This window comes from Aquarana catesbeiana, linkage group LG08 (assembly GCF_042186555.1).
Source record: "Aquarana catesbeiana isolate 2022-GZ linkage group LG08, ASM4218655v1, whole genome shotgun sequence".
NCBI classification, from domain to species: domain Eukaryota; kingdom Metazoa; phylum Chordata; class Amphibia; order Anura; family Ranidae; genus Aquarana; species Aquarana catesbeiana.
Genome location: NC_133331.1, coordinates 100926534 through 100942010, shown reverse-complemented (window position 1 = coordinate 100942010; position 15477 = coordinate 100926534). Strand labels below are relative to the sequence as shown.

Sequence of the window (15477 nt, the reverse complement as noted above, 5' to 3'; positions counted from 1 at the left end):
TATAAGAGCCTATCTAGGTCTTGTAGGTTCTGGCTAACCACTCACCAGTGGGAATTCTATTCACACACACTCAGAGAGTCTACCAGCGTTGGGGCCCTTTAAATCCTGTGTTTGAGTACTTGGCCTTTTGTGAAGCAATACTTGTAATACACAGAATGGAAAGGGGTATCTTTGCAAAGTGTCACAAAGTTTAACAGATGTGGTGATCCACCTTCAGATAGAGCTGCATAGTCTACTCCTCTCTTTAGGAGGGTCACGGACAGAATCGCAGGCTTTGGCAGTGCACAGGAGACCAGCACAAAGGACACTTTCCCCTGTCTGGCTGCCATAATGCCAGTCTCTTCCTCTCTCCACTCTGTCTGTCACCCTCCTGGTATCTCCTAACAAAGCTCTCCAAACACCGCTCTCCTGGGCTGCTATCCAATCGTCCTTCCTTGCCTTTGCTGTTAGGGATGGGCTTCCTTCTTAGCTACAGCAGTAACCAATCTGCCTTCAATCCTGCAGCTGTACCCAGTATAGTCTCTCCTCTGTTTTTTGGCTGGAGTTGCACTTAAAAAAATACCTGTTCCGACTTGCATACAAATTCAACTTAAGAACAAACCTACAGAACACATCTGGTTTGTAACCCGGGGAATGTCTGTGGTTGGATTGAAAGCACTTATGAGGTTCAATAATGCATAATATAATTAGCAAACGGCAGTAAGCACAACTGCGGAGAAACCCATCTGAGCTACCAGCATGCACAAAGAATAAACAGCTGTTTAGGTAGGAACTATAGTCTTTAGTGTTTCTCTACATACACAAGGAAAAAAAAAATCAGCTTACGGTAAACCAACATGGCAATGTTGATGCTTCAAGGGTATTATTGTATTTGTAGTAATTACTTCTGTACATTAGGACTGCTAGATTGTTTTGCTACCTATGCTGGCACTGCTTTTACCAAGCTCTCCTCCAAATCAGCAGATACAAATAATATATTTGCCCTGTGGGAGTTGGAATAAAAGTACAGCTCTTACTGCTGTACTCGCCCTATCTTCAGCACCCAGTGTCATTCAACCCACTTCCTGTAGCCCAAAGCCTCATGGACATCTGCGGAATGCATCAAGAATGCAGCTAGGGCCCGCAAGAGAATGCTGAAGGGGATGTGGTTGAGATGTTGATCACTGCAGAATTTAAGATCACCTCTGGAGACTGGACAAAAGACTTCAGGAAAAGGGTATGCATACACATTCTGGAATTTTGGCTTTTAGGCCTCCTTCACACAGGTGATTAGGGGCATACGTCAGATTCCACAGGCAGGAATTAGTGGGTACTTGCGCCTGGTATCACAGGCGTATGCGAACAGCGGGAGATGCTCAGCCTGTACAATATATTAACAGGCTTAGAGTCGCTGTTTGCATGTATCCACACACACTCATTGGTTACATTCGGTTGGGAATGGATGTCCAAGCATTGACTAATTTTTCTGCATTCGCTGATTCTTCCCACTGGAATCCGATGTATACAGGTAATCGCCACATGTGAAGAAGACCTTAATGTGTAATATCAGGCAAATTGCTAAATATACTGTTTAAATGTACGTTTACAGTTTTTCCTGCCAAATGATTTCTTAGCCATCATGTACACATAGCCTGCTATAACTGTAGGCCACGAGAAAATGCAAAGCGCTGCAAAAATGCCCTGCGATTTTACTGCGAATATATATATATATATATATATATATATATATATATATATATATATATATATATATATATATATATATATAATTATAATTTTTTTTTTTTTTTTCCCGTGGCTGGCAGTCAAAACATTCCTTTCCTGAACGCGATACTTCCACATTCAAGAGAGGGAGGTTGGTAGAGGCTGAACCTCGCCTAACCCATAAAGGATCTGATTCTGATGTGAAATGCTGTCCCCAGTCTTACTGGCTACCCTCCTCTTAGTCCTCTCTGGCCACTTCATCTCCCCACTTGTCCTGTTTGTCCAGAGAGGACAGTTCACCCACTATGTCTGAATTTAGGGCTAGGTTTTCAGCCCCTTTGTAGACCTCAAGCGGTCTCTTATCCTCTCCCTTGGAGTCCATATCTGAATCTCATCTAATTGCTTTTGCACTGCTTGAAGAGATGAGTGGAGATTTGCCTGATCCAATTTTGAGGACTCCCAATCTGTTGATATTTTGTAGTAGCTTAAAGTGTTCCTAAAACCACAACAGTAAAATCGGTCTGTATCTGTAGTAAAGGATGCTTGTTATACTCACTGTGGAACCTGAGGGGTTAATCCTCCGCATTGTGTAAAAAGGTGGATAGAGTGGTCTGTGCCCACCTTAAGGAGATTTCCCCCCCCCCCTCTATTTATTTTATCCTGCTTACTATTATTGAAAGAAAGAGAAAATCCCAAATTATTTTGGATTGTCCCCAGAAAAGTAATAGAAGAGAAATCTTCCAATGGAGACACAAGTTCTGGTGACCTTGGGATGCCCAAGGAGTTCCCGTAAAGAGGAGTTCCAACCGTTTCTGTGTTTATTAAATGTCAGCAGCTACAAAAAGTGTAGCTGCTGACTTTTTAATAAACACTCTCACCTGTCCCACGGTCCAGCGAAGCGGCCGCCTGAAGCCTCGATTCTCTCCCTCTCTACAGCGCCGGCATCACTACTGTGGGCACCTGGCTGTGACAGCTTGCGGCTTCACAGCCGGGTGCGCATGCACGAGTCGCGCTGTGTGTCTTGAATGGCCAGGAAATCTTCTGGGACATGTGACATGTCCCAGAAGATTGCAGGGAGGGAGGGGCCACCTAGGCAGCCCGAGTGGAAGTGGGAGCTCGGTACCTGTCAAAATTAGGTACCCCCCCCCCCACCCCCCACCCACCCAAAAAAAAGTGGCATGTCAGGGGGTCAGTATTCCTTAAAGTGGAAGTTCCTCTTTTGGGTGGAACTCCATTTTAATTTGGAGGGATTTTCTCTAACTTTCTGTTTGGCTTTGGCAATGGGACACGGATGACAAAAAAAAAAAAACTGACAGGTTATAGCCCTCCCTTGTTTCATCTAAAATGAGATTTGGCTGGCTAACCAGAAGGTTGGCTGGCTAACCATACATATATATAAAAAAAAATTGAATTGCATGTTATTTGACTCGCCCCTGAAAAGATAACAGCTTTATATCGACAGCAGAGTTGGGTGAATGTAGACTTGCTTCAGGTATATAACAAAAGGTATATAAAATAAAAAAAACACTGGATGGGTGAGGAGCTTTATTTTTTGCTCCAAGATGGGCTTTTTGCACAGAAAAATTATAGCATAGCCTGTATCGGTAACGCTGTATTATCTGCAACCACCCAGTTTGTCTCCTTGACAACAGCAGAAATATCAGAAATGTTACATTCTTTTCAGTAGGGCAGCTAACTCGTAGGAGTTGATTTACTAAAGTCATATAGACTGTTCACTTTTGCAAGTGCAGTTGTACTCTGCAAGGGCATTTTTTTTTATAAGGTAAAGCTCTGCTGACTTCTATCATCCAATTACAGTGGCTTGCGAAAGTATTCGGCCCCCTTGAACTTTTCAACCTTTTGCCACAATTCAGGCTTCAAACATAAAGATATAAAATTTTAATTTTTTGTGAAGAATCGCCAACAAGTGGGACACAATTGTGAAGTGGAACGAAATCTATTGGATATTTTAAACTTTTTTAGCAATTAAAAAACTGAAAAGTGGTGCGTGCAAAATTATTCGGCCCCTTTACTTTCAGTGCAGCAAACTCACTCCAGAAGTTCAGCGAGGATCTCTGAATGATCCAATGTTGTCCTAAATGACTGATGGTGATAAATAGAATCCATCTGTGTGTAATTAAGTCTCTGTATAAATGCACCTGCTCTGTGATAGTCTCAGGGTTCTGTTGAAAGCGCAGAGAGCATCATGAAGACCAAGGAACACACCAGGCAGGTCCGTAATACTGTTGTGGAGAAATTTAAAGCCGGATTTGGATACAAAAAGGTTTCCCAAGCTTTAAACATCCCAAGGAGCACTGTGCAAGCGATCATTTTGAAATGGAAGGAGTATCAGACCACTGCAAATCTACCAAGACCTGGCTGTCCCTCTAAACTTTCAGCTCAGACAAGGAGAAGACTGATCAGAGATGCAGCCAAGAGGCCCATGATCACTCTGGATGAACTGCAGAGAACTACAGCTGAGGTGGGAGAGTCTGTCCATAGGACAACAATCAGTCGTACACTGCACAAATCTGGCCTTTATGGAAGAGTGGCAAGAAGAAAGCCATTTCTCAAAGATATCCATAAAAAGTCTCGTCTAAAGTTTGCCACAAGCCACCTGGGAGACACACCAAACATGTGGAAGAAGGTGCTCTGGTCCGATGAAACCAAAATCGAACTTTTTGGCCACAATGCAAAACGATATGTTTGGCGTAAAAGCAACACAGCTCATCACACTCAACACACCATCCCCACTGTCAAACATGGTGGTGGCAGCATCATGGTTTGGGCCTGCTTTTCTTCAGCAGGGACAGGGAAGATGGTTAAAATTGAGGGGAAGATGGATGCAGCCAAATACAGGACCATTCTGGATGAAAACCTGTTGGAGTCTGCAAAAGACCTGAAACTGGGATGGAGATTTATCTTCCAACAAGACAATGATCCCAAACATACAGCAAAATCTACAAAGGAATGGTTCACAAATAAACGTATCCAGGTGTTAGAATGGCCAAGTCAAAGTCCAGACCTGAATCCAATCGATAATCTGTGGAAAGAGCTGAAAACTGCTGTTCACAAACGCTCTCCATCCAACCTCACTGAGCTCGAGCTGTTTTGCAAGGAAGAATGGGCAAGAATTTCAGTCTCTCGATGTGCAAAACTGATAGAGACATACCCCAAGCGACTTGCAGCTGTAATCGCAGCAAAAGGTGGCTCTACAAAGTATTAACGCAAGGGGGCCGAATAATTTTGCACGCCCCACTTTTCATTTTTTTATTAGTTAAAAAAGTTTCAAAAATCCAAAAGATTTTGTTCCACTTCACAATTGTGTCCCACTTGTTGGTGATTCTTCACAAAAAATAAAAATTTTATATCTTTATGTTTGAAGCCTGAAATGTGGCAAAAGGTTGAAAAGTTCAAGGGGGCCGAATATTTTCGCAAGCCACTGTATGTGCAAGCAAAAATGCTATTTTTTTTTTTTTTCAATTTTTCCTTGCACATAATTGGATGTTTTTTGTAAAGTGAAATTTTGACTCGTTCACTAAATTCTGGGGCAAATTCCCCTGAAAAGTGATCAGCCATTTTTTGTGTTTTCTAAATCCGGCCTAATTTGTTAGAAGCTGTAAAGTATAACCATTATTGTAAAACGAGAAGCCGTGCCTCACTATATGATGAATAAACTTACTGTATTTTTCGATCCATAAGACCCACCCCCCCCCCTAAAAAAGGAGGGGAAATGCCTGTGCGTCTTATGGAGCGAATACTGACCAGCTGCCACCGTGTAAATATATTGGGCACCTCCCCTCTCCTTTCCACGCTATGCCTTCTGGGTCCTGTAATCTGGCTAGGGTCAATGTCACTGGCGCATGCGCAGTGTCGATTTTTTTTTTTTTTTTGTCCCTGCTCGATCGGTGATGTCAAGAGGCCGGTATCTCCAGTGTGTCATCTGCTGGAGTGACCATGCGATGTGTGTACATGGCAACAGGTATTCTAATCATTCTCAGGTCTTTTATCAGACCTGCAGTGCTGGGCTCATACCCTGTATGGTGAATTTGTTATAAAATGGTGATTATTTCCTATGAATTGTATATAGACTGAATTTGGTGACAGGGTGATATTTGTTTGCTGCCTGGAAGCTATCTGGTACACTTGATAGATGCCTATTTTTAGGCATCAGCTTTGATTGGTTGTGTAAGTTACAAACAATAGTATATTAATTGGGAATTCTGGCATCCTCTCCTTTGCTCCAAATCAGCATTTGGTTCAGAATATTCCTCCTCTAAAACCTAGGTGCGTCTTATGGTCAGGTGCATCTTATGTTGCGAAAAATACGGTAGATTCCCCATAAATATATGCATAAATAAAAGCTATACATTAAAATGTAGATTTCCTTTAACACTCGTGAGGCTATTTAAAATGGGACTAAGGGAGGACCCGTTGTGTACTAGATGCACTAGAGATCATGGGGATCTAATGCACCTTATTTGAAGATGCTCAAAACTACACCTATACTGGTCCAGAGTCGTAACCATCCCGCATGACCCTAAGCCCTCTATCTTTGAGATCCTGGATGATCTTACTATTGAAGACATTCCTAAACAAGCCATTGGTAAAGCTTAATTTCAGGCCTGGAAGTTAATACTTAGGCATTGGAAGGATGCAGAACCACCTTTGCTGAAGGAGTGGATTACACAAATGAGTGACACGTTAAGATTAGAGAAATAAATTTTGTAGCACAGAGGTTGCACAGGCAAATTTTCTAAACTGTGGTCCCCGTGACAAGATACCCCGGGACTTGCTCCTGTAGAACTAATTCTGAACCACATTTTACTTTAAAGTGTTACTGTATGATGTCAATGCTAGCATCAAGATTAACCATGTACATTTATTTAAGCCAGTGCTAGAATATGATGTGGAGACTATGCTGCTTTTTTTGAGTGAGAGATGTGGTATATATACTTGGATTCAGTGTAATCATATTGACCATGCTCTGGAATGGGCTTTGTGACTGCTTTTCTTTAATTAAAAACCTTTTTGGATTTAAAAAAAAAAAAATTGTGGATTTCCAATTGTTTTGGTATCCCAAAACTTATCAAAGAATATACCTCTACTTTTAACTGGAAATTTTAGGATGAGGCTTGATTTTCTCTTTAAGAGTGCAAGGTACTTGTAAATGTGGCTAAATGATGCATCTGTGCTGCTTGGTTTGCACTGTGTGAAGGAAGGTAGCAGCATCTATAACTTCTCTCCACACTTGGTCTCCCCAGAGTGTTAGATGCAGCCAGCCGTGCCTTCCCTCCACAGCACTGCCATGGTTTTGTTTTTAGGCAATTAGTATGTACCTGACAATTTCTTCTCCGTGCCTTTCTAACAGTTGGGTCTTGCTTGAAAATGAACACATGCAAGTTATATTTTTTAATGTTTTACAAATGTAGTTTTGAACCTTTTACAGCTCAGATAAGCCCCTTAGAAATAAGACAGAACAGATGAAAGTTTAGAACTGTTTTGAGGGATCAAAAATGCTTCTTTTGAGAAATCTCTTCTTAGGAAATAATTGCAGAGATGCTACGTACACTGTGATGCGTCTGTAATCAGACTAGCCATCTTTTTCTTTTTTCTTTTTATTCTTTATTTAAAGTGATTGTAAAGGCTCATTTTTAATAATAAAAAAAAAAAAACAACAACAAACGTGTTATACTTACCTGCTCTGTTGCAGTGGATTTGCACAGAGCAGCCCAGATCCTCCTCTTCTGGGGTCCCTCTTTTGTGCTCCTGGCCCCTCCCTCCTGTTCAGTGCCACCAGAGCAAGCAGCTTGCTATGGGGCACCCGAGCTGAGTCACAGCTCCCTGTGACCATTCAGACACGGAGTCCCGGCGCGCCCCTCTCTTCCCTGATTGCCCAGCTGATTTTGATCGCATTGGGAGCCAATGGCATCGATGCTGTGTCTCAGCCAATCAGGAAAGAGAATCTCGGACAGCTGAGGCAGCCATGGACATTGCTGGACAGAGAGGGACCTCAGGTAAGTGTTAGGGGTGCTGAGGGGGGATGCTGCACACAGGCTTTTTATCTTAATGCATAGAATGACCTTCTGCCTTTACAACACAAAGCATAAACACTCAGGTGTAGCTGAGGAATGCATATGCACCAACAAACGTAACCAAAGAATACAGTGCTGTCATAAAGGCCAGTGACCCCCTGTCATGGCCTCAAAAGTATAGTTTGAAAGGTTGTGTGATAACTAAGAATAAGGTGCTCAGTCCAATGGTGCATATACCTCTGTGGCCTGCTACCCGCTATAGGTTGGTTTCCAATCCCTACCCTATTCTGTAAAATTGTGTAAGAATAAAATAAGAGATCTATGAGCAGGAAGGAGGAAAGGGAGAATAAGAAGAGAACAAAAAAGGGGGCGGGGGGTCCCAGTCCTGAAAAGAGGTAGGGGCTAGAAAGATGATAAAGGGAGGACTGGAGAATTTTGGGGTAGAACCCAGGGGAGAGTAGAAGGCCTAGGATGTCCCTTTTGAGGTACCAACTATTAAACCATCAAGCTCCATTCAAAATGTGGTCAGTCACGCTGAGCCATGGGTTTCCCTGAGGATCCGGATGACTGATCCATGTCTGAAGGATGTAACCGCTGCTAATATGCAGAGGAGCAAGAGAACATAGGTCATGGAAGCCAGGTGTGATATAATTTCTCCTCTCTGATATAAGGAGGCTGTCCATGTGTTCGATGTTCTTGACTTTGGCAAGCCACAATGAGATTAGGGGAGTGATAGGCTGCAAGCCCTGGCCACATTTTTGACATCCAACAACCTTAGGCCGGATGTTCTTTAAAGGTTATCTATGGTAAAGAAAAGAAAATATTAATTTCCACATTGATTTATTTTTTTTAAATTATTACTCAATTATTCCTATTAAACATTATTAATATTATTGTTAAACTTATTATTGATCTTGATGTTTGTAAACTTTGTAAAGATCCTCACTTATCTATTGCCTTCTGTGACACTTATTCAGTATGCCCTGTGAGTAGGCAATGCTGTGTCACACATTTCAGAGCCTGTCATCTGTACTATAGCAGTACTACTGAGTGGAAGAGTTTCATGAGGCAAAGATAGTACAGGAATCACTGCTGGCAGGGCAGCAAGGTCCCATGGGACATGTAGTCCTTAGAAATTTAAAGTAAACGATCTAGGAGAAGCTGCAAAGCATACAGGGAATCCAGTAAGTTGTGGAAAGATCTGGCCAGCAGACATAATGCTATGAAATACTGTAAGTGTATACTGTGACCATAGCACTTTTTAATACTACTTGTAATATTTGTTGGGTGTGATTGCTATTTGCCTAATACGAGTGGTGATTTTGTGTGTGACATGGTTTATATGAACTATTCTTTCTGTTTTCTCAGGTGAAATGGGCCAGAGAAAACTATCACCACAACCAGGGCTCACCTTATACCCTGCGACTGGCATCAGCAGATGCCAGTGGAAAAATTATTGTGTGGGATGTTGCATCTGGCACAACCCGATGTGAAATACAGGAGCATACTAAAGCCATCCATGGTAAGTAGATATCCCTGGCTGCTTATAGTGAAAAAAGACTTATTTTTACTCCAGCAAGTCTAGTTGTAAAACAGTTTGCTTTGGGTCAGCTAGGCCCGTATGCCAGAAGAGCTTGTTTCCTTAGAATTGCATTAGTTACTACAGTTCATCCGTAAAGTATTTACAGCGTATCACTTTTTTCGCATTTTATGTTACAGCCTTATTCCAAAATAGATTCAATTCATTATTTTCCTCCAAAAGTCTACAAACAATACCTCATAATGACAACTTGAAATCTTTGCAAATTTATAAAAAATTAAAAAAATCATATGTTCCTAAGTAATCACAGCCTTTGCAATGACACTCAAAATTGTGCTCAGGTGCATCCTGTTTCCACTTATCCTTGAGATGTTTCTACAACTTCATTGGAGTCCACCTGTGCAAAATTCAGTTGATTTATCATGATTTGGAAAGACACACACCTGTCTATGTAAGGTCCCACAGTTAACAGTGCATGTCAGAGCACAAACTAAGCCATGATGGCCAAGGATCTGGGGAAAGGTACAGAAAAAATTCTGCAGCATTAAAGGTCTCAATGATCACAGTGGCTTCCATCATCCATAAATGGAAGAAGTTTGGAACCAACAGGATTCTTCCTAGTATGGGACACCCGGCCAAATTGAGCGATCGCGGGAAAGGGGCCTAAGTCAGGGGGGTGACCAAGAACCCGATGGTGACTCTGACAGAGCTCCAGCTTTTCTCTGTGTGGAGATGAGAACCTTCCAGAAGAACAACCATCTCTGCAGCACTCCACCAATCAGGCCTGTATGGTAGATTGGCCAGACGGAAGCCACTCCTCAGTAAAAGGCTGCCCACCTGGAGTTTGCCAAAAGGCACCTGAAGGACTCTCTACCATGAGAAACAAAATTCTCTGGTCTGATGAAACAAAGATTGAACTCTTTGGCCTGAATGGCAAGCGTCATGTCTGGAGAAAACCAAGCACTGCTCATCACTTGGCCAATACCATCCCTACAGTGAAGCATGGTGGTGGCAGCATCATGCTGTGGGGATGTTTTTTAACTGAAGGAGCTGGGAGGCTAGACAGGATCGAGGGAAAGATGAATGCAGCAATGTACAGAGACATCCTTGATGAAAACCTGCTCCAGAGTGCTCTGGACCTCCGACTGGGGAGAAGGTTCATCTTCCAACAGGACAATGACCCTAAGTACACAGCCAGGATAACAAAGGAGTGGCTCCGGGACAACTCTGTGAATGTCCTTGAGTGGCCCAGACTTGAACCCGAATGAACATCTATGGAGAGATCTGAAAATGGGTGTGCACCGACGCTCCCCATCCAACCTGATGGAGCTTGAGAAGTCATGCAAAGAAGAATGGGGAAAAACTGCCCAAAAATAGGTGTGCCAAGCTTGTAACATCATACTCGAAAAGACTTGAGGCAGTTTTGGTGCCAAAGGTGCTTCAACAAAGTATTGAGCAAAGGCTATAAATGTAGATGCGATATATATATATATTTTTTTTCCTTTCTTTAATAAATTTGCAGTGATTTCATACAAACTTCTTTCACGTTGTCATTATGGGGTATTGTTTGTAGGTTTTTAAGGAAAATAATTTAATCCATTTTGGAATAAGACTGTAATATAACAAAATGTGGAAAAGTGAAGCGCTGTGAATACTTTCCGGATGCACTGTATATGTAAAGAAATTATCCACTTTTATATTTCAGATCATGTTTATTAACCGCTTGCCAACCGGCTCACACCAATGTACGTCGGCAGAATGACACTCCTGCGCAAACTGACGTACCTGTACATCAGTCCGCAAAAGCAGGATAGCGGGCGTGCGTCCGCCGGTGGCCTGCGATCTCGGCAAGGAAATGCCTATGTAAACAAGGCATTTTCCCTGTTCTGCCTAGTGAAATTACAGGGATCGTCTGTTCCCTGTCATCAGGAACAGTGACCTCTGTCATGTCAGCGGTATCCCATACCCCCTACAGTTAGAACACGTTGAAGGAACACACTTGACCCCTTGATTGCCCCTTAATGTTTAACCTCTTCCCTTCCAGTGACATTTATAAAGTAATCGGTGGCTTTTTTTAGCATTTGATCGCAGTATAAATGTCAGTGGTCCCAAAATAGTGTCAAAAGTGTCCGATCTGTCAGCCGCAATGTCGTAGTCCCGATTAAAAATTGCAGATTACCGCCATTACTAATAAGCAAAAATTAATAATAAAAATGCCATAAATCCTATCCCCTATTTTGTAAACGCTATAACTTTTGCGCAAACCAATCAATATACACTTATTGCGTTTTTTGTTTTTTTTTTTTTGTTTTTTTTTTGGAAGAAAAAAAAAAATGTAGAATAATACATATTGGCCTAAACTGATGAACACATTTTTGTTTTTTGTTTTTTTAATATTTTTTGGGGGGATATATATTATAGTAAAAAAATTGCTTTTTTTTCCAACGTTGTCAGTGTTTTTTTTTTTTTTTTTTTTTTGTTTATGGCGCAAAAAATAAAAACCGCAGAGGTGATCAAATACCACCAAAGGAAAGCTCTATTTGTGGAAAAAAAGGATGTCAATTTTGTTTGGGTACAGCTTCGCACGACTGCGCAATTCTCAGTTAAAGCGACACAGGGCCGTATCACAAAAAATGCTCCGGTCATTAAGAGGGTAAAATCTTCTGGGGCTGAAGTGGTTAAACTGTCCATGGTTCTTCAACTTGGCTGCTTTGTTTATGTTTTGCTGGTTCTCATCTCTGCAGATCATACAGAAGTGGTCTATCAACAAACCTGTTTTTCCTCATCTCTCCTTTTTACTAATATAGTGATGTTCCTTGTTTATCCTGCAGACATGCAATGGCTGTGGAGCCAGGATGCCTCTCGTGATCTTTTGCTGGCTGTGCATCCTCCTAATCTAATTGTACTGTGGAATGCAGACACTGGAACAAAACTCTGGAAAAAGAGCTATGCAGAAAATATCCTTTCTTTCTCCTTCAACCCTTTCCAACCTTCTCAGCTTGCTTGTAAGTATTTGGAAGTAAGCATCAATTCTAGGGCTTAAAGTGGATGTAAACCCTCACATATACCCAGTGAAGTGAACAGCCTCAGATGATACAGAGATGAAACAAATCCTCCTACATAGGTTTTACTTGTATATCCGCAGTCTTCCCCTCTCTACACCCCTTCAAAAGTGCAGATTGTGTTGAAGAAAGATTTTTATCTGTCGGCAGCACATAGGGAAGGGCAGAGAGACAGCAGGTAGACTGTGTGAGAGCTGACTGGAGAAAAGGCACACACACCCCCCTCCATACAGCAGAAGAACGGTGTTGTGAGTAGACGAGCTCCATTCTGAGCCCCCCTTACCGGCGCAAATTTATCTTGTGTGTTGGGAAAACAAGTGACTCCTGCTGATAACAGAGGAATGAAGCACCAGAGTGAAACGACACTTTGAGCTTTGGAGGCAGATAAGTAAACATTGCCGATATATGCGCTTTGCTGAAATTCTGTGATGGGGGTTTACAACCACTTTAAAGCTGAACTAGGACTTGATCTTCTGTTTTTTGAGGAGAAAAAACACTAAGGAATAGCAACTTTCAAGGAGGTTGCATGGTTTGCCTTTTTTGTGAAGCGACATAATGCTGCCTTGCCATGAACTAACTCCAGTGCCTGATTATGACAGGTTTGGCATAACATGCCCTGGAGAGAGCATTCCTTTTGCTTTGAGAAGCTGCTCATTCCAAGGATGCTGATAGGCTCATTAAGACTGCTTTCATACTGAAATTAGCGGTAAAGCACCACTCGTTTTAGCGGCGCTTTACCGCTGTTTAACCCCTTCAGATCTGCGATATAGCCGAATGACAGCCACAGCGCGGACCTACTTTGCCGAGAGGCTGTCAATAGACGTCCTCCCCTTTGCACGCTCCTGAAGGGTGCGCACGCTGTGATCACCGAGTCAGTGAGACTCGGGTGATCACAGAGCGGAGTAAGGGGCCGATCCTGGCCCCTTTCCATGTGATCAGCTGTCAGCCAATGACAGCTGATCGATCCCGGCCCCTTACTATGTGATCAGCTGTCAGCCAATGACAGCTGATCACGTGATATAAACAGAAGATCGGTAATAGTTTTTTGTTTTCCTACTCACGCTGACAGCGTGAGGAGAAAAGAAGGCGATCACCGGCTTCTGTGCAAGGGACATGGGTCCCGAAGAGAAAGATGCACAGCCATCTCATCTGTGCCCACCAGTGCTGCCTGCCAGTGCACACAGTGCATAACAATCAGTGCCACCTATCAGTGCGCACCAGTTTTGCCAATCGGTGCCTCATCAGTGCCACCTAGCAGTGCTGCCTATCACTGCCACCTATCGGTGCCCATCACTGCCACCCATCAGTGCCACCTATCAATGCCCTTCAGTGCCACCCACAAGTGCCACCTCATCACTGCCATCTTGTTTGTCCCCACCTGTGCCACCTATCAGTGCCCATCAGTGTTGCCTTATCAGTGCAGCCTCATCAGCGTACATTAATGAAGGAGAAAAATTACCTGTTTGCAAAATTTAATAACAAAATATAAAACTGTTTTGTTTTTTTTTACACTTTCGGTCTTTAATTTTTTTAACAAAAAAAAAAACCCCAGAGGTAATCGAATACCACCAAAAGAAAGCTCTATTTGTGGGAAAAAAATGTATAAAATAATTTAATTTGGGTACAGTGTTGTATGACCGCACAATTGTCGTTCAGCGCTAAAAGCTGAAAATTGGTCTGGGCAGGAGGGGGCTTAAGTCCAGTAAGCAAGTGGTTAAGCGGCGCTTTTGTGGCGCTTTTCGGTCGCTAGCGGGGTGCTTTTAACCCCAAAAAAGGGGTTAAAAATTTCCGTGTTGCGGCCCTTCATTGCAATGGGCAGAGGCATTTTGGGAGCGCTGTATACAGCCCTCCCAAACCACCCCAAAAATGGCGCTTGCAGGACTTTTCCGAACGTCCCGCAAACGCACCGCCCGGGCACACATCAGGAATATGAAATGCTGGGGTAACAAACACTTTTAACTATGGTGTTCTGTGGTTCCAGTGAAACTTCAAACTGTTGGTAGTCAACTTTTGTGTTTTTTACCCAGTACTGACTAGCGAGGGCATCGTGTTTGTCTCCGACTTCTCTCCGTCTAAGCCCCCAGCCAGCAGTGGAAGGAAAGTTTATATATCCAGCCCTCACTCCAGTCCTGCTCACGCAAAGCCAGTGACAACTACTGGTGCGAAGAAAGCCCTTAATAAAGTGAAGATACTCATCACAAATGAGAAACCAAGGTAAGAATAACCCAACAGTAGAGATAAAACAGATGTGTATAAAAGAAACACAATGTAAAGAAATCAGTAATCGATGTCACACGTGCAAACCATAGTTTATAAAGTCTTTGATTTACAATCCCAGTGCATAAACAAACAACAATGTCCTAATAAAATATCTGGGACAATTGTGCACCTTGAAATCACATTCGTGAAGGCCACTACCAAAGAAACCCCCCCCCCCCCAACTGAAGCCTTATACAATCAAAGATCCGTATTAATAACTGCAAGTAGATGCCTCTATTGATCATTGATGGATTTGGCAACGAACACAGCTGCCAGTTTAGGCTCCGCTCAAAGAAAAAAAGAGCGCCTCTACACCCCTCATGATGTCATTAAGATGAAACGTGCAGGGAGGAGCTTCACAGACTAAGGAGAGTAATTGTGGTATTCTATGTGCTGCCAGCTTTTATGGTTTCACCTCTTGGTGCAGTTTGGCTGGGTTTTGGACTGAGACCTGAGGGGAGGTGGCGGCTTGGTACTTTTGATGCGCCTGCTACTCTTATATACTAATGTGAGTGCATATATATACTTTCAATAAATACATTTTTATTATGTTCTACACTGTGAACTGTGACGCTTTCTCTCTTTCTTTGAGCTGAGCCTAAACTGGCAGCTGTGTTTGTTGCCAAATCCATTAATCATCCATACAGGCATCTACCTGCAGTTATTAATCCGGATCTTTAATTGTATAAGGCTCCATGTGCCCTAATTGGGGCTCCTCTGTGAGGTGAACTTAAACTGTTGGGGGTCCTCTGGTGGTGCTGTTCATGGATGTTCCGGATTTGAAGTTGCACAATTGCCCTGGATATTTTAATTGGACATTGTTTATGCACTGGCGCTGTTATCACGGAATTTATAAACAGTGGTTTGCATGTATTGC

The 15477-nt window shown here is 42.6% G+C and overlaps 1 protein-coding gene across 1 annotated transcript in view; it reads left to right on the top strand.

Moving 5' to 3' along the window:
• The window catches only part of WDR11 (WD repeat domain 11), a 166846-nt gene that overhangs the window by 19941 nt on the left and 131428 nt on the right, over window positions 1-15477 (top strand). The window contains exons 3-5 of the mRNA XM_073596233.1: window positions 9108-9261; window positions 12111-12284; window positions 14369-14555. Of these exons, the coding sequence (XP_073452334.1) occupies window positions 9108-9261; window positions 12111-12284; window positions 14369-14555 (515 nt within the window). The remainder of the gene's footprint in view (window positions 1-9107; window positions 9262-12110; window positions 12285-14368; window positions 14556-15477) is intronic.